Source organism: Lepidochelys kempii, chromosome 22 (genome assembly GCF_965140265.1).
Source record: "Lepidochelys kempii isolate rLepKem1 chromosome 22, rLepKem1.hap2, whole genome shotgun sequence".
NCBI classification, from domain to species: Eukaryota; Metazoa; Chordata; order Testudines; family Cheloniidae; genus Lepidochelys; species Lepidochelys kempii.
In genome coordinates this window covers 18,885,866-18,912,100 of record NC_133277.1, presented here as the reverse complement: position 1 = coordinate 18,912,100, position 26,235 = coordinate 18,885,866, and the positions used below count along the sequence as shown (strand labels likewise).

General features: G+C 49.3%; 2 protein-coding genes across 19 annotated transcripts in view; one reads left to right on the top strand and one right to left on the bottom strand.

Moving 5' to 3' along the window:
- Positions 1-20,622, bottom strand: part of TMPRSS4 (transmembrane serine protease 4) — a 36,178-nt gene extending 15,556 nt beyond the window's left edge. For 5 of the 16 annotated variants that reach the window (XM_073320535.1, XM_073320537.1, XM_073320534.1 and 2 more), the window contains exons 1-9: positions 20,394-20,622; positions 15,653-16,306; positions 12,121-12,154; positions 11,908-12,021; positions 10,560-10,712; positions 10,203-10,332; positions 7,356-7,457; positions 5,865-5,905; positions 5,284-5,443 (exon numbers count right to left, since the gene is read on the bottom strand). In XM_073320535.1, coding sequence (XP_073176636.1) covers positions 5,284-5,443; positions 5,865-5,905; positions 7,356-7,457; positions 10,203-10,332; positions 10,560-10,712; positions 11,908-12,021; positions 12,121-12,154; positions 15,653-15,661 — 743 coding nt within the window. In that variant the 5' untranslated portion in view covers positions 15,662-16,306; positions 20,394-20,622. Of the gene's footprint in view, positions 1-5,283; positions 5,444-5,864; positions 5,906-7,355; positions 7,458-7,887; positions 7,989-10,202; positions 10,333-10,559; positions 10,713-11,692; positions 12,155-15,652; positions 16,307-20,393 lie in introns of those variants that run through there. The other 11 variants (XM_073320550.1, XM_073320541.1, XM_073320540.1 and 8 more) reach the window with 11 other exon arrangements.
- SMIM35 (small integral membrane protein 35) overlaps positions 15,380-26,235 on the top strand; it is a 38,477-nt gene continuing 27,621 nt past the window's right edge. For all 3 annotated transcript variants that reach the window (XR_012155890.1, XM_073320552.1, XM_073320554.1), the window contains exon 1: positions 15,380-15,428. Coding sequence is in view for 2 of the 3 variants with exons in the window: in XM_073320552.1 (XP_073176653.1) it covers positions 15,422-15,428 (7 nt within the window). In the remaining variant the exon portion in view is untranslated. The remainder of the gene's footprint in view (positions 15,429-26,235) is intronic.

The following is a 26,235-nucleotide window of genomic DNA, read 5'->3' as shown; positions in this document are numbered from 1 at the left end:
AAGTTCCCCTGCTTAAGAAACTCTTCAAATGATTGTTTAGGCAGGAACCTTTCATGATCTGCATGTGGCTAGAATTCCCACCTCACTGTCTGGCTACAGGGGATTAAGTGCCAGACTTTGGGGATGGATGGGAAGGAAGAAGAGGGGAATCAAGTAAACTGTTTAAGGAATAACTTGCTGCGAGACCCAGAATACAAAATGTTCCAGAGGTCAAACTTCTGGATGCTTCAAGAAATCCAAACAAACTAGCTTTAATCTGAACTCTGAAGCTGTACATTTGTTTGCTTTATGGCTCAAAGGCACTGTTACTCTCTATACGGATAGGTTTCAGAGGAACAGCCATGTTAGTCTGTATTCGCAAAAAGAAAAGGAGTACTTGTGGCACCTTAGAGACTAACCAATTTATTTGAGCATGAGCTTTCGTGAGCTACAGCTCACTTCATCAGATGTTTACCGTGGAAACTGCAGCAGACTTTATATACACACAGAAATCATGAAACAATACCTCCTCCCACCCCACTGTCCTGCTGGTAATAGCTTATCTAAAGTGATCAACAGGTGGGCCATTTCCAGCACAAATCCAGGTTTTCTCACCCTCCACCCCCCCACACAAATTCACTCTCCTGCTGGTGCTAGCCCATCCAAAGTGACAACTCTTTACATAATCAAGTCGGGCTATTTCCTGCATAGATCAAGGTTTTCTCACATCCCCCCCACCCCCATACACACACAAACTCACTCTCCTGCTGGTAATAGCTCATCTAAACTGACCATTCTCCAGGTTTAAATCCAAGTTAAACCAGAACATCTGGGGGGGGGGGGGGTAGCAATGCCCCTCTGCCATGTACATTGGTCAAACTGGACAGTCTCTACGTAAAAGAATAAATGGACACAAATCAGATGTCAAGAATTATAACATTCATAAACCAGTCGGAGAACACTTCAATCTCTCTGGTCACGCAATCACAGACATGAAGGTCGCTATCTTAAAACAAAAAAACTTCAAATCCAGACTCCAGCGAGAAACTGCTGAATTGGAATTCATTTGCAAATTGGATACTATTAATTTAGGCTTAAATAGAGACTGGGAGTGGCTAAGTCATTATGCAAGGTAGCCTGTGTCCTCTTGTTTTTTCCTACCCCCCCCCCCAGATGTTCTGGTTTAACTTGGATTTAAACCTGGAGAATGGTCAGTTTAGATGAGCTATTACCAGCAGGAGAGTGAGTTTGTGTGTGTATGGGGGTGGGGGGGATGTGAGAAAACCTTGATCTATGCAGGAAATAGCCCGACTTGATTATGTAAAGAGTTGTCACTTTGGATGGGCTAGCACCAGCAGGAGAGTGAATTTGTGTGGGGGGGTGGAGGGTGAGAAAACCTGGATTTGTGCTGGAAATGGCCCACCTGTTGATCACTTTAGATAAGCTATTACCAGCAGGACAGTGGGGTGGGAGGAGGTATTGTTTCATGATTTCTGTGTGTATATAAAGTCTGCTGCAGTTTCCACGGTAAACATCTGATGAAGTGAGCTGTAGCTCACGAAAGCTCATGCTCAAATAAATTGGTTAGTCTCTAAGGTGCCACAAGTACTCCTTTTCTCAAATAAATTGGTTAGTCTCTAAGGTGCCACAAGTACTCCTTTTCTTTTTGCGAATACAGACTAACACGGCTGTTCCTCTGAAATCTATACGGATAATCTGTCTTGTTCCTTCAAAATAATGGCTTATGTATTACCGTAAGCCTTGAAGAATGTGAAATGAAAGGCATTAGACATAATCAAAGAATATGCAGACTAGGTCCACTAAGATTAGAGAAACTATAAGGAATTTTATATGTTTTCTTTCTAAACTATTGTTGTACTTCAGACATGACATGACTTGTAAGGCAGAAGAAGCAAAAAGAAAAGGAGTAATTGTGCACCTTAGAGACTAACCAATTTATCTGAGCATAAGCTTTCGTGAGCTACAGCTCACTTCATCGGATGCATACTGTGGAAACTGCAGAAGACATTATATACACAGAGACCATGAAACAATACCTCCTCCCACCCCACTCTCCTGCTGGTAATAGCTTATCTAAAGTGATCACTCTCCTTACAATGTGTATGATAACCAAGTTGGGCCATTTCCAGCACAAATCCAGGTTTTCTCACCCTCCGCCCCCCCCCCCCACCCAAACTCACTCTCCTGCTGGTAATAGCCCATCCAAAGTGACCACTCTCTTTACAATGTGTATGATAATCAAGGTGGGCCATTTCCAGCACAAATCCAGGTTTTCTCACCCCTCCCCCCCAACACACACAAACTCACTCTCCTGCTGGCAATAACTCATCCAAACTGACCACTCTCCTTACAATGTGTATGATAATCAAGGTGGGCCATTTCCAGCATAAATCCAAGTTTAACCAGAACGTCTGGGGGGGGGGAGGTAGGAAAAAACAAGGTGAAATAGGCTACCTTGCATAATGACTTAGCCACTCCCAGTCTCTATTTAAGCCTAAATTAATAGTATCCAATTTGCAAATGAATTCCAATTCAGCAGTTTCTCGCTAGAGTCTGGATTTGAAGTTTGTTTGTTTTAAGATAGCGACCTTCATGTCTGTAATTGCGTGACCAGAGAGATTGAAGTGTTCTCCGACTGGTTTATGAATGTTATAATTCTTGACATCTGATTTGTGTCCATTGATTCTTTTACGTAGAGACTGTCCAATTTGACCAATGTACATGGCAGAGGGGCATTGCTGGCACATGATGGCATAGATCACATTGGTGGATGTGCAGGTGAACGAGCCTCTGACAGTGTGGCTGATGTTATTAGGCCCTGTGATGGTGTCCCCTGAATAGATATGTGGGCACAGTTGGCAACGGGCTTTATTGCAAGGATAGGTTCCTGGGTTAGTGGTTCTGTTGTGTGGTATGTGGTTGTTGGTAAGTATTTGCTTCAGGTTGGGGGGCTGTCTGTAGGCAAGGACTGGCCTGTCTCCCAAGATTTGTGAGAGTGTTGGGTCATCCTTCAGGATAGGTTGTAGATCCTTAATAATGCATTGGAGGGGTTTTAGTTGGGGGATGAAGGTGATGGCTAGTGGCGTTCTGTTATTTTCTTTGTTTGTTATTTTCTTTCCATCCCACCATCAACCTCAGCCTGGTCCAGTCCACACAAGAGATCCACTTCCTGGACACTACAGTGCTAATAAACAATGGTCACATAAACACCACCCTATACCGGAAACCTACTGACCGCTATTCCTACCTACATGCCTCCAGCTTTCACCCTGACCACACCACACGATCCATCGTCTATAGCCAAGCTCTGCGATACAACCGCATTTGCTCCAACCCCTCAGACAGAGACAAACACCTACAAGATCTCTATCAAGCATTCTTACAACTACAATACCCACCTGCGGAAGTGAAGAAACAGATTGATAGAGCCAGAAGAGTTCCCAGAAGTCACCTACTACAGGACAGGCCTAACAAAGAAAATAACAGAACGCCACTAGCCGTCACCTTCAGCCCCCAACTAAAACCCCTCCAACGCATTATTAAGGATCTACAACCTATCCTGAAGGATGACCCAACACTCTCACAAATCTTGGGAGACAGGCCAGTCCTTGCCTACAGACAGCCCCCCAACCTGAAGCAAATACTCACCAACAACCACATACCACACAACAGAACCACTAACCCAGGAACTTATCCTTGCAACAAAGCCCGTTGCCAACTGTGCCCACATATCTATTCAGGGGACACCATCACAGGGCCTAATAACATCAGCCACACTATCAGAGGCTCGTTCACCTGCACATCCACCAATGTGATATATGCCATCATGTGCCAGCAATGCCCCTCTGCCATGTACATTGGACAGTCTCTCTATGTAAAAGAATAAATGGACACAAATCAGATGTTAAAAATTATAACATTCATAAACCAGTTGGAGAACACTTTAATCTCTCTGGTCACGCAATCACAGACATGAAGGTCGCTATCTTAAAACAAAAAAACTTCAAATCCAGACTCCAGCGAGAAACTGCTGAATTGGAATTCATTTGCAAATTGGATACTATTAATTTAGGCTTAAATAGAGACTGGGAGTGGCTAAGTCATTATGCAAGGTAGCCTATTTCCCCTTGTTTTTTCCTACACCCCCCCTCCCCCGATGTTCTGGTTAAACTATGCTGGAAATGGCCCACCTTGATTATCATACACATTGTAAGGAGAGTGGTCAGTTTGGATGAGCTATTGCCAGCAGGAGAGTGAGTTTGTGTGTGTTGGGGGAGGTGGGGGGTGAGAAAACCTGGATTTGTGCTGGAAATGGCCCAACTTGATTATCATACACATTGTAAGGAGAGTGATCACTTTAGATAAGCTATTACCAGCAGGAGAGTGGGGTGGGAGGAGGTATAGTTTCATGGTCTCTGTGTATATAATGTCTTCTGCAGTTTCCACAGTATGCATCCGATGAAGTGAGCTGTAGCTCACGAAAGCTTATGTTCAAATAAATTGGTTAGTCTCTAAGGTGCCACAAGTCCTCCTTTTCTTTTTAACAGAATACAGACTAACGCGGCTGTTACTCTGAAACAAGAAGCAAAGAGAACCCGGAAAGAGAGAAGCACCTAACCAGAGTTTAACTTTGAAATATTAAAAGAAATTGCTTAAAGAAGGGGGAATTCCAGTTACTGGCAGGAGTTAAAGATTGGTTAGCATTTCACACGTACTTTACACTTGCTCTGCAGTGGTGTAAATGACAGCACAGAGAGCGGGGCAAATCAGACCATAGCATGTATATAGCCAGGCAGTCACCTTTGCTGGCTGAGCTGCTGAGCTCCTCCCTCTCCCACTGACTGCAGCTGGCGTTACCTGCACTCAGCAGACCTTGTTGATCTGAAATGGCTTTTTGACTAACTGGAAGGTTTTTGTAAGAAAATTTCTCGTTTTGTGGACATTTTGGTGGCTTTCACAAACAAATCCCAAACTGATTTTTTCCCCCATTTTTTTGACAACCGAAAACCAAAAAACATTTGGTTTATTCAATTTTTCAATAACCGCCGCTCCCAAATTCACACTTTTTAAAAATGAATATGATTTTTTTTTTCATTTTCATTAAAACATTTCACGGAATGTAAAATGCCATTTCCAAGCAGCTCTAGCCCTCAGCTCCTGAAAGCAGCCCTGACTCCTCCAGTATTTATACACTTAATCTATCGTTTGTCATCTCGTCTTGTGTCCATGGTTAATGTGAGTCCCCCACCCACAATTCCCAGCGGATTGCACTCGGGGACTCACTTGAAGCAATGTGCTGCTGTGAGAATCCACCTCGGGTCAATGATGCTGCCCCCACAGAGGTGCTGGGTTTTGTGCTGTAAGCTAACCTGCCATGGCCAGGCGTCGATCCTGGCCTGGCCCCCACCAACCACACGTGGAGACCTCACACTTTCTCCGCAGGCTGCATCCAAGGATAAGAGATAACAAGTCAACATCTTAGCTCAGCACACGGGAGAGTGACTCCCCCGCACCACCCGAGAACATGCCTTTTGGAGGGAAAATACATGTTCCAGAATGTCTGTGCAGACTGTATGTCTATGAGCCAAAGAGCTGGTAAAGAACATATGTGTACATGTGTGTTTTGTGTATGTATTGCCTCCCATTGACACTGCAGGGCTTGCACGTATATCACAGACTCTGTAACTTTCTTTAGAATTTTGCCACACTTGCTTAAATCAGTTTATTTATCCCCTTCCCTTTCAAACTGTAAACCTTAATTGGCTTAGCATAATTAATCAGACAATTCACCTACCCTAGCTAACCCAGTGTAAGCAGGGGTTAAGCCATAAGTGCGTCTACATTGATAACAGAATCACACTTACTGGCACATGCGAGTGAAACGACGGTCCCAGAGAGGCACTGCCTGGAAGAGGAAAATGGCACGTTACCTGCTGTGTCTCTCACAGCCCGTCTCTGCCCAGGGGCCATAGGGGTCGCACATTGCATTGGTTTGTAGACTGTCCCCTTAAAATCAGCTCTTCGGCCTGTGGACTGAACCCCCCGCCAAATGGGTGAATCCTGCCCATCTTGCGCATGTGAGGAGCCTCCTCAAGCCCGGGGGCTTGCTCAGAGGTGTGGCATGGCTCTGCTGACTGTTCTGGGCTCCTGACAGGCCGAGTCCCTGAGCCGAGCCATGTTCATAAAGTCCCTGTGGACTGAAGCAGCAGCAGCCTTTGCACCTTGCTACAAACTCCGCCGTGACCACCACAGAGACGATACACTCTGCAGCGGCTGGGCTGACAGCTTGCGGGTCAGCAGCTGGCTCAGGCCCAGGCCCTGGGGCATTCACTGCACAGAGTGAGGCTGCTGCAGAGCTGAGCAGGGTCCTCCTGTGCACTAATCCCTGCCTGGCTGTGGCCCTGCCCTGGGGAGGGGAGGAGAGGCTGGGGGTCAGAGGCTTCCTCACCAGACGTCCAAAGCAAGCGGCTTGTACGTTCCCTGGTTTGGCAAGGTGTAGCTGTGTTCCTAGCGATGCCCCGACCAGGGTGTGTCAATGGCACCCAGCGCCAGCTGCCAGAAGCACCTCACAGGGCATTGGCTGGCAGAAAGGTCCTGCTCAGGGCACAGAAATCCTGTCCCATTGGAACGGTGTGTGGGGCTGTGTGGTTCTGAGCCCACCCAGGTTCAGCGACTCCCCAGCAGAGTGGTGTCCACACATAGCTGTGAGGCCCTGAGTTACTGACCCATCGCTGTGGGAGCTGGTCACGATTAAACCTTGTTCCCAGCAAAGGAACATCTCTGTCCCTGGCCCCAAGGGATTTCACTAGCACGCTGGGGCCTGCTTATAGGTCAGCATCACTAACAGAGCACAGGCTTGTGGCTGGTGGGAAGCTGGTCAGTCTGGACATTTGGGGGCTGTCATGGGAACCGTCAGCAATGTGTGTGCCAGCCAGTTGTGTTGAATCACAGGGGCATTGGCTAACAAACCCCTATAAACCTCATGGATAAAGGGTGGTCTGAGCAGAGGGCTGGGTGCCAGGAATGCATCCTGGGCTTCATTTCTGACGCTGATACCCTCTGTGGCCTTAGACAAATCATGTGCCTCAGTTTCTCAACTGTAACATGGGCAGAGTGACACAGAGCTGCCGCCCAAGCTGAGGAGCAGATCAGTAATACTGCCGATAACGTGCGATGAGCAAGGAAATGCTACGTAAGCGCTAAGGCTAAGAACCATTGCTGCTCTGTTCTCAGCCACAGGAGAATCAGCCCAGGAGCGACCCCTGCTGATCTCAGCAGCCCTTCTCCATGAGAGGCACTGACGTGGCCAAGTTAATCCATTCCACAGCTCATCTACCGGTTGCTTTTCCACTCACCTGCCGGAGTCTTGCCCTTGGAGGACCCCATTGTTCAATGTGACCTCCCTGAGGGGCAGGCCCTGCGTGTCTGCAATGTCCACAGCTCTGAATGCTGGGATGCTGGAAAATACAGACAGTGTTTTATCAGAGCGGGCCCATCCCAGGAGCACAGCCAGCGGCAGCCGGCCTGTGCCTGCCTCTGTCCAAGCTGTGAGTGGCCGAGACGCTGGGACCTCCCTGCTGCCGGGCCGGTGATGGAGCATTGCATAGTGGGACATGACATTTCCCTGTTAAAGTTTGGGGTGGCCACGGCAATCTGCCTCATTTCATACGGCATTGTGGCTCCTGGCAAAGTGCCACTCAGTTGGGCAAAGCTGGGGATCCTGGCCCAGTGGGTCTGTGAGAAGACAGGAGCTCACAGACTGAGCCCACAAGGGGTCCCTGCAAGGAGAATGTGGTCCCTTGCGGGCAGTGGGACTGAGTCTGGGCCAGCCGCCCAGGAAGGACAACACCCGGGGAGAAAGCTATGGCCATGCAGCGTGCACCGTACAATGGACCCCTCTCAGCTCGGATCATCTTGGGGTCGGGGAAGGGCAGGTCCATCTCTGTACCGTGCCAGAGCACGTCTGGCCTTGCTTCAGGGCACTCGCTCTGGATTTACAGCATGAACCACAGGAGAAAGGACCAGTGAAAAGCAGAGGGTGAAGGAGAGAAAGAAACAAGAATGAGGCAGAGAAAAACAGGAATGGAAAGAGAAAAACAACCCGAATGGCCACAGCGAAGGGAGACCCCAATCCTGCTGCTCGCCCCAAACAACCACAGAATCCTGGAGTGTCACTTGCAAAGTGCAAGCTCAGCAGGCCCACGGCAGCTCAGTGACCTGTCACACTGCCAGAGCCAGCTCCCTCGCTGCAGGACGGAGGCTGTTCCAGCTGGTGGAGCCAGTTTGGCTGAGGAACAAAGGGGAGCCTTTCTTGTTAAAATAAGCATTGCACATGGATGCCCTTCTTGCTGGTCCCTGCAGCAAAGGCACCCCAGAAAGGAGCCCATGGGAGTCTGGGGTGTGTGTGTGTGCTTTATCTTTTACTTTCATTTCCATTCGTGTCAGGAATTGAGAGTGTTCTCATGTTTCATGACCAGTGGGATTCCTGGAGGGTGTAGAGGTTTCAGAGTAACAGCCGTGTTAGTCTGTATTCGCAAAAAGAAAAGGAGTATTTGTGGCACCTTAGAGACTAACCAATTTATTTGAGCATGAGCTTTCGTGAGCTTTCGTGAGCTACAGCTCACTTCATCGGATGCTTCATCCAAATGCAAACAGATGTTCATCGGATGCTGTAGCTCACGAAAGCTCATGCTCAAATAAATTGGTTAGTCTCTAAGGTGCAACAAGTACTCCTTTTCTTTCTGGAGGGTGTAGTGATTGATGGCACTTTACTTGCTCACCTGCTAGTAACATGCATCAGCGGCTGGTTTAGTGGAAAGGATTCTGTGTCTGGGGAAGATGCAATGTGAAAACAATCAGGCTAGGATTTTCAAAGGAGCCTAAGGGAGTTAGGTGCCCATAATCTGATGCCAGCTCTCATCCTAGTTGGTATTTTGCTTAAGCCCCAGCTCCTTGAGTCAGGGATTAGGTGAGAATCCTCATTTTTATTTTTTAAAGAAGTTTCTAGCCGCCATGATCATGGAGAAACATTTGAAAACTTGAACCTTAAAGGCTCCAACACCAGAAGGAGGAAAAAACAAAAACCCACCCCACTGTATTATTTTTTAAAAAAAACTCATGCTTTTTAGCCAATCTCATGATTTTTGGATGCCAGGCTCCTTAGAAAATCTGGCCTTACTTAGTTGTGCAGTACCGGCTCAGGAGTGTTCGCTGAAAAGCGCTGGTGCAGGCTAGAGAGGGGAGACAGCACCTTTCACAGCCAGCTTGCTCTTTCAGACCTGGCTCTGGTTGGTGGTCAGCAACATTCAGAACCCCTGGACGGCAACTTGGGGCCCTGCGTGAAATGACTGTGCAGAGCGCTTGTAACACAGGCTAGCCCAGCTGTTTTGTGCCCTCAATCCTTTAAGGCTGGGAATACTGGGGGAGGGAATAGCCCCCTGAGATCATGTGACTGATCATGTGAGCAAGGCAGGCTATAAAAGGCAGAGCCTGGTACTCACTCAGAGAAAGGGGAAGTGGGAAGGTGCTGGGTTGGCTGCAGAGCTGGGTAGAAGGGCAATGGCTAAGAGGTGAGGTGGGGGGTCCTCCCTGTGCAGGGGGAGGACCTCAGGAGCAAGACTAGTGGCCAGCCTGACTAGGGAGATGCAGAGAAGCCCTGATCTGAGGGTGACTGCGTAACCCCTGGAAGGGCCTCGGAGAGCCAGCTACAAGGGCATGAGGCTAGGTGTGTTTCTGTTCTGTTTAAGATGATAAATGGAAGCCCAGCAGGAGAGACCTGAGGGTGATTGCTCTGGGTGGCCTGAGACTTTATAGAGTCAGATCCTGGAGAAGAGGGAAAACTGAGGCCTAGTGCCACAGCCAGATAGGGAGGGCAGGGCTGCTTGGAGTTTGTCTATGTGCCTGCATCCCCAAAGCCGAGCACAGCCTCCGCAGAGAGAAAGGACTGGATGGGCCACAGAGGCGAGGCTCCCTCTCACGCCTAGAGGGGCAGTGAAGGGGACACCTAGGCTGTCCCTGCTCTGTGGACACTGGTCCAGAGCTCTGCATGCTAATAAGCATTAATAGTTATTTCAAGTATCTCTCCCCCCCCCGAAATGTTTTTTTTAAAGGGGTAGCAAGCTCCATACCAATGAGAGAGAGAAGGGGGAAAAGGGATGACCAGAAAGCCAGAGTGCAGGGGGAGTGAGATGGAAGGCAGGTACCTGCTATAGCCCATTTGCTTGCAGGCTGCTTTTGCCAGGGTCATATGAAAGTTATCATGACATGCCCAGAACCAGGCTCCGGTCTCTTTGTTTAGCACCTGCAAAGTGGATCTGTCTTTGGAAATGCGGACTAGGGAGAAACACACAGAGTCAGCTGCATTGCAGGCTCCCCTCCAGGTGGCTGCAGTTTGGCATATTTGCAGTATCTTGTGCATGCTAATCCTCGTTACAGCCATTGGCCCCTGGTTCCAGTGATTTCTACATGTAGCAAAAGGCTCTGAATGCTGCTTTCAGCCCCCAGACCTGCTCATGCCCCCTGCACAGCATGGTAGTGCTGGCATAAAACCCACAACTCACCTTCCATGGGTGGGCCTTCTGGGACCTGCTGCACACAGCTCTCCTCGTCCTCGCCCCAGGAGCAGTCTTCCTGCCCGTCACACTGCTGCTGCATGGGGATGAACTTGAATGTCTTACTGCAGAGGAAGTAGTAGTGTTCCAGAACTGCCTTGACTAGAGGGGAAAAGGACAGAGTCCAACTTGGTCTGTGATGTTTGGCTCATGTCTGCCAGGGAACTTTGGGGGGTGGGTTTAAATCTTTGTTGCAAATGGCTTCTCCTGAGATCAAGGGGTTTGGCAGCACCCAGTCTGCAGGCCTCTGATGGGGGGAAGCTTTCCATGTATGCTCTCCCAATGCAGACTCAGGTCCGGGTTAAGCCATGTGCTGAGCCATTTCAAGCTATGTAGGGATGCTGGGCACACACCCAAGAGCTCTAGGGGCCAGGTGGATACCAGGAGGGGGTGTGTGTTTTAGATGCACAGTGCATGTCTCTGCACCAGCCCATAGAGGTGCCCCTACCCATCCAAGCTGACTCAGCTGGCCAGTGCAGTGGGGGCAAGTATAGCCCTGTAGCATTCCCATTGCCCTGGGGGCAGTAGCAGGGAGTGAACTGTGCCCTGGGGCCCAGTTGTGCCTGCCTTCTGCACAGAGTTGTGTTCACGGCATACGCACACAGGGATGAAATCTCTCACTGGGCGCTTTCAACGTAACACAATTTTATTTCTTAGCACTGAGAACAAAAACACAAGAGCTCGAAAACAGAGAAGGAGAAAACAGGCTCCTCTCTAGGGCGATGAGACACCCCACTGTGTTTTGAGCAGTCTGTTTCTAGCCTGGCAGACTGACTCCACTTGCAGGCATCACTACAGAGCCCCAGGGCCCGCAAGCAGCACCAGGGAACCCTCCCACTCTTAAAGCAATAGCTTGCAAAATTCCAACAATCCTCAATACACCCCCCACAGGAGGGCAAAGGCTGCTTGCAGTTTACCCCCCAACTTCTGCGTGAACACTGGAGTCAGACACAACCTGGCCTAAAGGCGGCATTAGGATGAGATCCCTGAAGCTAGAGTCGTCCCTCCCCCCAAACCCTGGATCCCAACAGCCCCAGGCTTTGGGATGGGGCTGGGATCTGGATCTGAAGTCTGCATCTCACCCTGTTTCTCCCCAAATCACACTGGCCTCCGCAGGCGCGAAGTCCCCTTTCCGCAGGGGAAAGACTGTCGCCTCAGGAGCTATCACTATGGCACCTTGTCAGGCGTGCTCTCGCCAAGCTTGCTAGGGCACCTGGAGGAGTGTAGAGCAAGAGGGCAGTATGGCTGCTGTGCAAGCCCCCAGCATGCAAGTGGGACAGGAAAGAAGGGACCTTACTTAGGAAGGCAATTACAACGATGGTGGCCAGGCTCAGGATGGTGGCAATGAGCGGGATGCCAAATCGCTTGAAATTTTGTGCCCCAGTCAGGGGTTTGCATGGCAGAGGAGGACCTGCAAGACAGAGAGTGGCTCATGGGCACGTGGTTTTGGAGCACAGCCCAGCACAGTTAGCAACACTTACAACCACGCCTGAGATCCTAAGGCCATTACCTCTCCTGTTCAGGGGCCACTCAGAATTTGTGTCCTGCGAATGGAAGGGAACAGCAGTCAGTGAACTGAATACGTGCATTAAAAGTACAACGGGTGCTGGGAAAGGAGGGTTCCTGGGACGGGAGTCTGTGTGCATAGTGCAGGGCTGCTTGCTTGGATACCAAAGACCTTGATCCTAACTGATCTAAAGCCCATGGAAGTCAGGGGAGTCTTTCCACTGGATCTGGCCATGGTCTCCCCATGGAATGACCCTGGTGCTTTATGTTAAAGGCTAAGGCCCCAGTTCTGCTTTTGCTTATGTAACCAAATATCCCTGAGAAGTCTGTGTTGTCATCACATGCTTGTCTCCTCAAAGACTTTATGGCTTGGCTGTCCCAGGTGCCGTGCCCCTGCAGCTCCCAGGCGTCGCAAGGAGAGATTCCTGACCGTTTTGTTCTGGACCTTGATACTATTCCACCATATTCAGGCCTTAGGTACTGAGGAGACAGGCACCTGAGAAATACCCTGGAGATGAGATGAACTAGGATATGCCAGATGGGGGGAAATGCCTGCATGTTCCCATTTCATCTTTAAGGTGACAGAGCAGCAATCCTTTGGCTGCAATGACATGGGCTGCGTTGCATTGTTCTTTGTGTCCCAGCATGGCGAGTGGACACAAGACCTCCCAGGTCACTAAGGACATACGCAGGGGAATAGATCCGCTGATTAGGCTACTCACCTGCTTCAAGTGAAGTATGTGATCATTTCCCCTTGACTTTAATGAGGCTTAGTCAGTCCCATATGACAGCCTCACAAGCAAACTAGGGAAATGGGGTCTAGATGCAATTAGTATAAGGTGGGTGCAAAACTGGTTGAAGAACCATATTCAAAGAGTAGTTCTCAATGGTTTGCTGTCAAACTGGGAGACTGCATGTAGTGGGGTCCCACAGGGATCAGTCCTGGGGCTGACACTATTCAGTATTTTCATTAGTGACTTGGACAATGGAGTGGAGACTGTGCTTATAAAATTTGTGGATGACACCCAGCTGGGAGGGGTTGCAAGCACATTGGAGGACAGGATTAGAATTCCAAAATGGCCTTGACAAATGGGAGAATCTGTGTGACATCAACAAGTTGAAATTTGATAAAGACAAGTGAAAAACACTTCACTTGAAAAAGGAAAGGCAAAATCAGAAGACAACTACAAAATGGGGAAAAACTGGCTAGGTGGTCGTACTGCTGAAAAGGAACTGGGGGTTCTAGCTGTTGACAAATTTGAATAAGTCAACAACATGATGCAGTTGTAAAAAAGGCTAATATCATTCTGGAGTGTATTAACAGGAGTATCGTATGTAAGACACGGGAAGTAATTGTCTCACGCTACTTGGCATTGATGAGGCCTCAGCTGGGCACCACACTTAAGGAAAGATATGGACAACTGTGAAAGAGTCCAGAGGAGAACAACAAAAATGATAAAGGGTTTAGAAAATCTCACATATGAGGAAAAAGTTGAAAAAACTGAATGTTTAGTCATACGAAAAGAAGACTGAGGGGGGGACCTGAGAAGAGTCTTGAACTATGTTAAAGGCTGTTATAAAGAGGATGGTGATCAATTGTTTTCCATGTTCACTGAAGGCAGGATAAGAAGTAATGGGATTAATCTGCAGTACAGTGAGATATTCGGAAAACCTTTCTAACTCTCAGGGTAGCTAAGCTCTGGAACAGGCTCCAAGGCAGGTTGTCCAATCCCTGTCACCAGAGGGTTTTAAGAACAGGTCAGACAAACGCCTGTCAGGGAGGGTCTGGGTTTATTTGGTCCTGTCTCAGGGCAGGGCTGGACTGGGCGAGCTGTTGAGGCCCTTTCCAGCCCCACGTTTCTGTGGCTCTATGTCTGAGGATGCTTCTCCACCTGTGCAATTTTTTCCACAGTTAATTGAAAACAAACTAACAACAAAGAAAAAAATAACCCCATTGAAACTCCGCATGTAATTTTCCAAAAGAACGAAGGCTACAATTGTCTGGGGAACTTGTTACTAAAATCCAGGTAGAGTCTCTGAGTTGGCAGTGCCAAGGAACAGATTGCATCACCTCAGCGTCACTGAACTGCATTGAGAAGTTGTGCAGAACTGAAAGTCTGGGCACAGACCGAGCAGAGGGGCTGCCCGGGGTCTGATTCAAGGGGATGTGAAGCTCTAGGCTAGGGATTAACTACAGCTGGGCCTCAGCCAGCTGACTGAGAACCAGATTTCAAACACCTCAGGGTTTTGAATTCAATCCATGTTAAAAATAGGGATGAAAAATTGAGAACTAGATTGAGTTGCAGATTTGAAAGCGCTCCTAGTGCCTGGGTGTTGGAGTCAAGATTTGTTCAGGGGCTCTCTCGGTTGGCCGGAAGTGGCCTCTCTTGCCTGCCTGAGAGTTTCCTGAGACCCCCTAACTGGCACTTCTGGGGGCATCTTTTGATAGTGTCCACGGGCGTGCAGGAAGCACTGGTTGGTAGCAGACGGAGGCCCTTTCCAGGAGACTCGGGCATTGGTGTGTGGGCGATTCTGCCCCTGGAAAGAACTTTGCTGACCCTGCCATTCCGTGCAGGCTGGTGCACTGTGGGAATAGCCTAACGAATATCTAGGCAGGGGATGAACTCTGGAGAGAGGCACATCCCCCATTCCCCCAGCTCAGGAATAAAGCAGGCTGCACAGCAGCAAGAGGCAGGTGGCTTTTCCAGTATATCTGTCTTGCATTGCCGCCCAGGTCCAATTTGATGGCTTGGGCTGCCCCACACCCTGAGGCTGTTCCCATGTCTTTTGCCTTTTTCCATCGTGCTGTGCATGTCTGTGTGGTCCCTGCAGAGCGGGGCGGGGAAGCCACCCCCAGCCTACAGGGACAAACAGTATAAAGAAGAGCAGGGACAGCTATTGCAGCTGCTAGGAGACGTGTAAAAAAACCCCTTTGCAGCAGCCAGTCTCAGGAGAAAGTGATAAATAAGACACTAAGCCCCCTCCTTCTCTCCACACCTGATTACAGAAGGAGAAGTCCTGATAAACACATCACCCAGGCTTTGCCTTAGGAGCAGCCAAGCTTCTCTCTGGTCGATGTATTCATGCTAAACAGAGAGAGTCAGGGCAGCGTGGCTGGACTTTCATGTGGCCGCTATATATTTGCATGGATGCCTTCACTGTGCTGCCAAGAGCTGCCCTCTGACCCTGGCTGCTTTCACAGTGAACTCCTGGCCTATGGAAATCAGCCCATTTCCATGTCACTTTAATGTCCCTTCCAGCCCTGCGCGAGACCATTCCATCCAGTGTCACTGCTGGACGCTGCAATGGCAGGTAAGCGTCAGGACTCTGTGCAGGGACTGTGCCCAGGATGAGCAGGGAACAGGGGGGTTAAATGCTAAGACAAAATGGCCCACAAAGGAGACAGATTCAACAGGGAGTGAGATTCCGGAGCCTGGGAGCAGGGATGGGAGCTGCTTGTTGAGTGGGGGAGGGGGTTGTGTGATGTCAGACTTCTCAGCTGTTTGCTGTTATTAATCATTTGCAGGGTTGCTCACCCCGAGCATTTAAAAATCACGAGTCAGGCCCCCAGAATCATGGGCTCTAACCCACAGTAAATGGTGGTGGTATTGTCTCTTTGCCTCCTGCTTGCTGAGCCGCTGGGACGCATTCACCTTGTCAGCATTTTCTCCACAGCCGCCAGGGCTAGAGGCTGACTTTTTGTTTTAAATGAAAGCTGCGATTCTCGTGTTGTCACCGGACTCCAGGAGTGGGGCGCTAAGAAAAGCCGCAGATGTTGTGGGTGTCTGGGATAAAACCACACGGGGCAGCGCAGAGAGCGGGTGATCAGCAGTGCCATGGGGGCAGAGTGCTTCTCCGTGTGTTCTAGCAGGGTCCAAACATGCCCACTGGCCTGCAGTGCACAGTACCTGGGTTCCCCAGCACAAGCCCCCATTCTCTTCTGTGGCAAGGGCGTTTGGATTGGGGTCTCTTGTCTTCTCCTTCTCTGTGCTGTCTGCCTGGAACTCAGTGCTGCCGTCCTAGTGCTGCTCAGGGCTGGCTCTTGGTTTTGCGGGCCACTGTACAGGGTAGGGAGTGAGACCTGAGACAGGCCTTCCCTCACCTGCATTGCAACCTGAAGTCAGGGCCAGGGTCAGGATTCGAATCCAGGATCTGCTGATCCCTTGCCCTCTGCTCAACCCTCCAGGCTGCTGTGGAAATGCAAGCTTTTATTATTATTGGAAACCCTTTGGAAATTCGTGAGCACGGTGTCCATAACTCACTATTTACTGAGCTCTCTGGGCTGTCTGGCAGTGCTTCGTAATACCCACTGTCTCTTCCACTTCTCTACCATAGCCCGTGCAATGGGTTAAATCCTAACAAACTTGTCCCTGGAGTTTAGTGGGGCAGGGAGAGATGTTTATGGTCTGAGTTTTTCCTCCCTGGGGCAGATTAGTCAGGATCTTTGTCCTTGAAGCCCATGTTCAGCAGTGAGTCATGGCAGGGCAGCAGGTGGTTGGGTAATGTACAACATACCAGCTGCTTGCCAATAAGGAGATCCAGGAGTCTGGTGTGAAAAAGTAAATCTGTCTGGGGAGTGGGTGTGTGGGGCAGTGAGAGTGTAAGGGGGAGAAGGAGGGGTGTATCTTTGGGGCTAGGGGGTCAGTTTAGCTTTCTGCCTTTTCCTCTGCCCATCCCTGACTTGATTTCTTCCAGGAAGCTGCTATCTTCTGTGTGTGGTGTCTGTATAAATGCCAGATTGCCTTGCAACAGCCCAGCCTGCTCACCCATGAAATACCACCTGCAGCCTCCGGTGATCATGAGGGCTTTGAACAAACACATGACCAGTCCTCCCTGGCTCTGACCTCTTGTGTCAGCACCCCTCCAGCGGCCTCTGAATTCCAGCCCTACCTCACAGACCGAGCCTCTTCTATAACTAAGAGGGCTCATGCCACCATGCCAAGGGTGGGGAAGTAGAAGGCTAGGTTCAGCCTAGGTCACTGAGGAGATTCCCCCTCTGCAATAATCATGGGCAGCTGCCCACTCTACATAAATACTTAGGGCCAAATTCCCACACTGGCCCCGGGGTGCTGGCAGGGGACTCTGCTGAGTTCCTGTCCTTCTCCTTCTTCTACAGAGCTTCCTGCTTGTTGGAGCCCTGCTCAGGGCTCTGTTTGGACTTTCAAAGGCCTTTTGGACCAACTGAACTCTCTGTCCCTCTGTGGCTGCCTCAGGTTGGTCTTTGTTACGTGTTTCATTGCAGACAATTCAGCCCAGATTTAATGATCTGGATGATGAGATGAATTGCACCTTCAGCAAGTTTGCAGATGACACTAAGCTGGGGGGAGAGGTAGATACGCTGGAGGGTAGGGATAGGGTCCAGAGTGACCTAGATAAATTGGAAGATTGGGCCAAAAGAAATCTGATGAAGTTCAACAAGGACAAGTGCAGAGTCCTGCACTTAAAAAGGAAAAATTCCATGCACCTTTATAGGCTGGGGACCGACTGGCTAATCAGCAGTTCTGCAAAAAAGGACCTGGAGATTATTGTGGACGAGAAGCTGGATCTGAGTCAGCAGTGTGCCCTTGTTGCCAAGAAGGCCAACAGCATATTGGGCTGCATTAGTAGGAGCATTGCCAGCAAATCGAGGGAAGTGATTATTCCCCTCTATTGAGCACTGGTGAGGCCACACTTGGAGTATTGTGTCCAGTTTTGGTCCCCCCACTAGAGAAGGGATGTGGAAATATTGGAGAGAGTCCAGCAGCGGGCAACAGAAATGATTACGGGGCTGGGGCACACAACTTACAAGGAGAGGCTGAGGGAACTGGGGTTTTCAGTCTGCAGAAGAGAAGAGTGAAGGGGGATTTGATAGCACCTTTCAACTACCTGAAGGAGGGTTCCAAAGAGGATGGAGTTCGGCTGTTCTCAGTGGTGGCAGATGACAGAATAAGGAGCAATGGTCTCAAGTTGCAGTGGGGGTGGTTTAGGTTGGATATTAGGAAAAACTATTTCACTAGGAGGTTGGTGAAGCACTGGAATGGGTTACCTAGGGAGGTGGTGGAATGTCCATCCTTAGAGGTTTTTAAGGCCCAGCTTGACAAAGGCCTGGCTGGGATGATTTAGTTGGTGTTGGTCCTGCTTTGAGCAGGGGGTTGGACTAGATGACCTCCTTATGTATCTTCCAACCCTAATCTTCTAGGATTCTATAATGCTGGAATGAAAACTTGCCTAGAGACTAGACTAGTATTTAGAGACACAAGTGGCCAGTTGAATGACGTCCTGTGCATGTCAAATCCTTCTTGAGCAGAGTGGATAATGTCTGAGCTATACTTGGTCTTAGCCTTTCCTTGGGTCTATGCAATCTCCTCATATCAAAAGAAAGTCTCTGCTTTCAGTCTGGTCTCTGGAGGCAGCCAGTCAGTGTGTGTGCAGTATCCCTCTAACTGACATCAAACACAGCCCATTGTAATTATAGCTGCATTGGTTAAATTCAAAGCATGGCAGGAACTGTGCCAGCTTGTTTATGTAAAGCAAACACAGTTTTCTTGGAAAACTGGGAGCTGCTATGGCTAATTAAAATGACCTTGCTGTCTTCTCTGACAGAACATTAATGCAGCTTCTGATGCTCTGGTGCCCCAAACCGTGTCCTGACAAACGCAAACCAACAAGTGTTTGACTCCGAGATAAGCATTTGAATCCAGGACATTTGGGTGGATTCATCCAAGCCCTAGGTTTGCTGCACCCTGCTTGTGTCAGGGATCAGTTACAGGGGTCATTCTGACTTTACTGATTCCTCTGGCTGTGTGGCACAGACAACACGGGGGTGATGGTGCAGAGCTGCCTGCTGAACTGTTACATTTACTGTTTTTTACTTTTAAGAAAGAGAGGAAGGAATTCTTCCCATGCTGCTTTGACTCGTAAGGACTCATTAATTAGTGAGTAAATGGTATGCACTCTGGACTGGGAGTGAGGAACTCCTGGGTTGTACGAACTCACTGACCTTTGGCAAATCACGCTGCCCCTTTTTGTCTAGCTCTCCCAGCTATAAAATGGGGGATGGTATTTCTTTACCTCCCTCTCTCACTGTGAGGTGGTTGGGCTGATTCGTCAGAGTCTATAGAGGGCTCTCTCTGTGAGGGGCACTATTAAATGGGTAATTATAGTAGGGTGCACTTCGTCACAGCCTACATCATCTGCATGAAAATGTTTCCCACTCCTTCTATCAGAGCAGCCTGCTAGCTAGTGTGAGCTGTGCTCTGTGTAGACTTTGCAAAGGAAAGTTGATAGAACCTTCCAAAAATGGCTGTCAGATCTCTGGGACATGGAAATGGGACGTCCCTTGCAGAAGCCTGAGTTACTGTCACATTCTGCCCCCTTCAATCCTAGTAACTTCAACAGGCGTGTGTACTCTTCAGGGTGAGTAAGGGGTGCAGACTGGGGGCTTTGTTCCCATTGAAATCAGTGGTCATTCTCCTGTCCTGAGCCTTGTCTGCACTACGATCTTTTGGGGAAATATCCTGCTGCTCACAGTGCCAGTGTGTTCTCCGCCTGCATTGGGCGACACCCCTGTGCACTGCCCCTGCTCGCACTGCAGCTGCCGTTGGGGGAGAGACACGGGGGCAGATTTTCTGAAAACCCTCGTGCACACAGCCATAGTGTTAGTGCACGTTGCACCCACGTTCCACAGCGCCTTCCCTTTGGGGCAGGCCAGTTTCAGGGGCATTGGCTGAGAAGCTTGGGGGAGGCTGGCGACTCTCTTAGGGAATGACCCTTCTAAGAACACATGTATTTTGACCTCAGGAAGAGCCCTGGACCCCAGCAAGCAAACTTTTGAGGGGAAGCTAATTCCAGCGATGTATTTGTGCAGTTCCTAGGGTGGAGAGGCAGGAGGGGAAGCCATGCAGAAGTTGGGGAGCTACGGGCTCTGGGCAGTAGCATCTCATGATATATTTAGCAAGCAATAAAGCAAAGCCCAGAAGAAGAAAGGGGGCAGAGGATGGGTTACACTCCCGGGCTCAGAACTGCTGTTGGATATTCAGAGCCACGGAAGAACAGGTCATTTGAAAGGGGGAACGGGAGTGCCCTGGTTTTTTCTTTCACACCCAGGGATAATAAATCTACCTCGTTCAAACACAGAGCTGCTCTCTATCTGACTGAGTCTGAAATTCCGGCAGGAGAGCAGTGAAATGGCAGTGAATAGGGAGGTGAGCTTCTCCCATCCCTATGGGAAGGATGGTGGGATCTGCCAGAGGGCCCTGGGAAGTGAAAGAAAGCTGTTCTACCATGTTGGTGACTCACCATGTCTGCCCAGCTGCGAGGTGTCCTTCAGACTGTGGAAAGAGTCAGTTTCCCAGATCCAAGGGATGCCTGGAACGCAGCACGTGCCCTTCAATCACCGAGTGCCCGAAGGGTGCCAGAACCCATGTGGTTTGTCCAGAGTCTCAGATGCTCTGCAGCTCTCCCCACTCTGCCTGAGCTGAGCAGCCCCTGCTCTTTGGTGCTCTACCTTAGCACTGACCGCTGGACAGTGGGAGTGCTATTTAAAACCCACAACGGGAGTCGTCAAGCAGGAATTATGATTTGGATTGTAATTTGACACCCATCTGTCAGCATCAACATCACTTGCATAATCTTCTCTGCATCTACCACTGGAGAGTGACTCACAGGCAGAGCTATTGCCAAAATTAGCCTATCAGGAGGGAATTGATGGAGCAAGGCTTTTCCCACTCCCTCTGTCTGTCCTTCCGCATTGCTCCAAGTTGGTTTTGAGTCAGAAATGTTATAGGGTGGAGGGGGAAAGAAGAAAATGTGAGACGGAAGGTTACCAGATGGTTATGCCCTTGCTTCTAAGGTCACTAGCTCGTCATATTTCTAGGCGGGTCACCCAGTTTCATTCGTGGATCAGTGAGCACAAGTTGCCCATCTCTTTACTCAATTTCCTTTCTTCAGCAGCAGCTGGTCCAGGGTTCTTTGTCCTTTCCTGACCTGAGCCGGTGTGTTGTGTTGCTGTTGACTTTTAGACAGCTACCATGTTGCACCCCGGAAGAGGCTCCGTTTCAGTGGTGGGTGCCGTGCTCCATTCATTTATCCCTTGCTTACCCTGTGTGTGTACGTGTAAAGCACGTTGAGCACCTCAGATTTAAAAGGGCTAAGGACAGCTACGTTATGAAAACGCATTTTAAAGATTGCCATGGTATTGCTGTCTCACTGAAAGCTCTCGCTGCTGAGCTGGGCTGCTTCGTCCCAGGGGCTTTATGGCACAAGGTGCTCTGTTCTCCAAGGCTTTCACCGCTCAGCTCCAGGAGACGCCCCACATGGCTTTTGTTGCTAGTCAGCATGGCACCTCCAAGAGTTAGAGCCAACTTGTGGTAGCTCATGATGAGAATCCAGGGAGAATCCCTGGGTCGGAAACAGCACAGCTGACCGGCGCACGCACGTTACAGCCAAGCACCACGACATGTGTCGGGCTGGGACAGTGAGTGCCAGGCCCCATGAATCCAAGTGCCACCTTTGGCAGCTGCTTGTGGAATGTGCAAGCTCTCCTCCTCCTTCAGATCCCCGGCCCCCTTCGCTAGCCCTCCCTGCAATTACATGTCAACATTCAAAGCCCCCAGAGCAGAGGAGCCAATATGTGTGTAAGAGTGAGCCTGCTGCCCCACCCTTCTCTGCCATAACTCTTCTTCCCACACTGTCAAGGTTCCTCCCCCACTCTGAACTCTAGGGTACAGATGTGGGGACCTGCATGAAAAACCTCCTAAGCTTATCTTTACCAGCTTAGGTCAAAACTTCCCCAAGGTAACAAATATTACCCCCGTTATCCTTGGAATGGCCGCTACCACCACCAAACTAATACTGGTTACTGGGGAAGAGCTGTTTGGACGCGTCCTTCCCCCCAAAATACTTCCCAAAACCTTGCACCCCACTTCCTGGACAAGGTTTGGTAAAAAGCCTCACCAATTTGCATAGGTGACCACAGACCCAGACCCTTGGATCTTAAGAACAATGAACAATCCTCCCAACACTTGCACCCCCCCTTTCCTGGGAAATGTTGGATAAAAAGCCTCACCAATTTGCATAGGTGACCACAAACCCAAACCCTTGGATCTGAGAACAATGAAAAAGCATTCAGTGTTTTACAAGAAGACTTTTAATAAAAAATAGAAGTAAATAGAAATAAAGAAATCCCCCCTGTAAAATCCGGATGGTATATATCTTACAGGGTAATTAGATTCAAAAACATAGAGAACCCCTCTAGGCAAAACCTTAAGTTACAAAAAAGATACACAGACAGAAATAGTTATTCTATTCAGCACAATTCTTTTCTCAGCCATTTAAAGAAATCATAATCTAACACATACCTAGCTAGATTACTTACTAAAAATTCTAAGACTCCATTCCTGTTCTGTCCCCGGCCAAGACGACTACAGACAGACACACAAACCCTTTGTTTCTCTCCCTCCTCCCAGCTTTTGAAAGTATCTTGTCTCCTCATTGGTCATTTTGGTCAGGTGCCAGCGAGGTTACCTTTAGCTTCTTAACCCTTTACAGGTGAGAGGAGCTTTCCCCTGGCCAGGAGGGATTTCAAAGGGGTTTACCCTTCCCTTTATATTTATGACACGCCCCCCAAATCTCAGCTAGGGTGAAACACTGGCTGGGATTTCTTCCTGGAGCTCTAGGAAAACAGAGTTAATAAGACACATGCATCTCTAAATATACTACCAAGTACATAAAGACTAACAATATTTTCCACATCTCAAGGACGATTTTAACCAGTTGATTCTGGGAAACTTTCACGGGAGAGTGCATCAGCCACTTTGTTAGAAGCTCCTGAGATGTGTTGGATGTCGAAATCAAAATCTTGGAGAGCTAAACTCCACCGAAGAAGTTTTCTGTTAGTTTCTTTGACGGTGTGAAGCCACTTTAGTGCAGCATGGTCGGTTTGCAGGTGGAAACGCTGTCCCCAAACATATGGGCGTAGCTTTTCCAGAGCGTAGACAATGGCATAACATTCTTTTTCAGTGACTGACCAGTTGCTTTCCCTCTCAGACAGTTTTTTGCTGAGAAACACTACAGGGTGGAATTCTTGATCAGGTCCTTTCTGCATTAAAACTGCTCCCACACCACGCTCGGATGCATCTGTGGTTACTAGGAACGGTTTGTCAAAGTCTGGGGCCCTTAGTACAGGGTCAGACATGAGTGTCGCTTTAAGCTTGTTAAAGGCCTTCTGACACCTTCCGGTCCACTGAACAGCATTTGGCTGTTTCTTTTTGGTTAGGTCTGTCAGTGGGGCAGCGATTTGGCTGTAGTGCGGTACAAATCGTCTGTAATAACCGGCCAAGCCTAAGAAGGATTGAACCTGTTTCTTTGACTTTGGGACAGGCCACTTTTGGATAGCATCCACTTTGGCCTGTAGGGGGCTGATAGTTCCTTGACCCACCTGGTGTCCAAGGTAAGTCACTCTGTTTAGGCCTATTTGACACTTCTTAGCCTTAACAGTTAGTCCTGCCTCCCTTATGCGCTCAAGGACTTTTTGTAGATGTTCCAGGTGGTCTGCCCAGGAATCCGAAAATATGGCCACATCGTCAAGGTAGGCGACTGCATATTCTCCTAATCCCGCTAGGAGACCATCTACAAGTCTTTGGAAAGTGGCGGGTGCATTTCGCAGCCCGAAAGGGAGTACATTAAATTCATACAGCCCGAGATGTGTGATGAAGGCTGACCTTTCCTTGGCAGATTCATCTAGCGGTACCTGCCAGTACCCCTTGGTTAAGTCCAAGGTAGAGATGAACTGGGCCCTTCCCAGTTTCTCTAATAGTTCATCTGTGCGTGGCATGGGATAGTTGTCTGGGCGAGTTACAGCATTTAGCTTACGGTAGTCCACGCAAAAACGTATTTCCCCATCTGGTTTGGGAACTAGAACCACTGGAGATGCCCATGCACTTTCAGAGGGGCGGATTACACCCATCTGTAACATATCCTGGATCTCCCGTTCTATAGCAGTTTTAGCTTGAGGAGACACCCGGTAAGGGTGGACCCTAATTGGGTGAGCATTACCTGTGTCAATGGAGTGGTATGCCCGTTCAGTCAGTCCTGGGGTGGCTGAGAACGTTGGCGCGTAGCTAGTGCACAGCTCCTGGATCTGCTGTCGCTGCATACGCCCAAGGGTCATGGAGAGGTTCACCTCTTCCACACCCCCAGCACTTTTCCCTTCGTAATAGACACCTTCAGGCCACTCAGCGTCGTCTCCTCCCTGGGCTGTAAACTGACAAACCTTTAATTCTCTGGAATAAAAGGGCTTTAGAGAATTAATATGGTACACCTTAGGCTTTCGGTTGGAGGTGGGGAATGCTATGAGATAATTAACAGCTCCCAGGTGCTCCTGGACCACGAATGGCCCTTCCCACGATGCTTCCATTTTATGGGCCTGGAGCGCCTTTAAGACCATGACCTGGTCTCCTACTTTGAAGGAACGCTCTCTGGCATGTTTATCATACCAGGCTTTTTGCTCTTTTTGAGCATCCTGTAAGTTTTCTCTAGCAAGGGCTAAAGAGGTTCGGAGGGTGTTTTGTAGGTTGGTTACAAAGTCCAGAATGTTAGTTCCTGGAGAAGGTGTAAATCCCTCCCATTGCTGCTTCACCAACTGCAATGGCCCCTTAACCTCACGGCCATATACAAGTTCAAATGGGGAAAACCCTAAACTGGGATGTGGTACAGCTCTGTAGGCAAAGAGCAACTGCTGCAATACTAGGTCCCAATCATTGGAGTGCTCATTTACGAATTTACGTATCATGGCCCCCAAAGTTCCATTAAACTTCTCCACCATGCCATTTGTTTGATGATGGTAAGGAGTGGCAACCAAGTGATTTACCCCATGAGCTTCCCAAAGGTTTTTCATAGTTCCTGCCAGGAAATTAGTCCCTGCATCTGTGAGGATGTCGGAGGGCCAACCTACCCTGGCAAAAATGTCTGCTAGTGCCTGGCACACACTTTTAGCCCTGGTGTTGCTTAGAGCTACTGCTTCCGGCCATCGGGTGGCAAAATCCATGAAAGTCAGTATGTACTGCTTTCCTCTGGGTGTCTTTTTCGGAAAAGGACCCAGAATATCCACAGCTACTCGCTGAAATGGAACTTCAATGATGGGGAGTGGCTGGAGAGGAGCTTTGACCTGGTCTTGGGGTTTTCCCACTCTTTGGCACACCTCACAAGACTGGACATAGGTAGAAACATCCTTGCCCATTCCCTCCCAGTGGAATGACCCCCCCAAACGGTCTTTGGTCCTGTTCACCCCAGCATGGCCACTAGGGTGATCATGGGCTAAGCTCAAGAGCTTGGCCCGGTATTTAGTTGGAACTACCAGCTGTCTTTGAGGATGCCAGTCTTCCTGGTGTCCCCCAGAAAGAGTTTCCTTGTATAAAAGTCCTCTTTCTACAACAAACCTGGATCGATTAGAAGAGCTGAGAGGCGGTGGGTTGCTCCGTGCCGCCGTCCAAGCTCTCTGGAGGCTTTCATCTGCTTCCTGTTCGGTCTGGAACTGTTCCCTTGATGCTGGAGACATCAGTTCCTCATGGGATTGTGGACCTAGGCTTGGTCCCTCTGGAAGCGATATAGGGGATGGAGCTGTTTCTGTTGACTGTGAACCGCTCTCCGCTGGTGCACTATGTTGGGATTCAGGCTCCGGCTGAGCCTCTTGTGTAGGGTTATCGGCTGCTGCCAGTTCAGGTTCGGTGGGGCCCTCTGGTGTTGAGGTTGCAAGTACTGGATTCAGTGCTGACACGGGGTCTGGTGTTGGTTGTTCGGCTGGTTCCGGTTCTGGGACTGGTTCCGTCTGGGTCTCTGGGACTGGATCCACTACTGCTGTTGCAGACATTGGCCTGGGGTCCAGGTCCATCACCTCTGACTGGGTCCTGATAGAAGTTTCCGGAACAGAGCTAGGCCTCACGGCTTGTTTAGCCTGGTTGCGGGTGACCATTCCCACCCTCTTGGCCTGCTTCACATGATTGGCCAAGTCTTCCCCCAACAGCATGGGGATGGGATAATCATCATAGACTGCAAAAGTCCACATTCCTGACCAGCCCTTGTACTGGACAGGCAACTTGGCTGTAGGCAAATTGAAAGAGTTGGACTTGAAGGGTTGAATCGT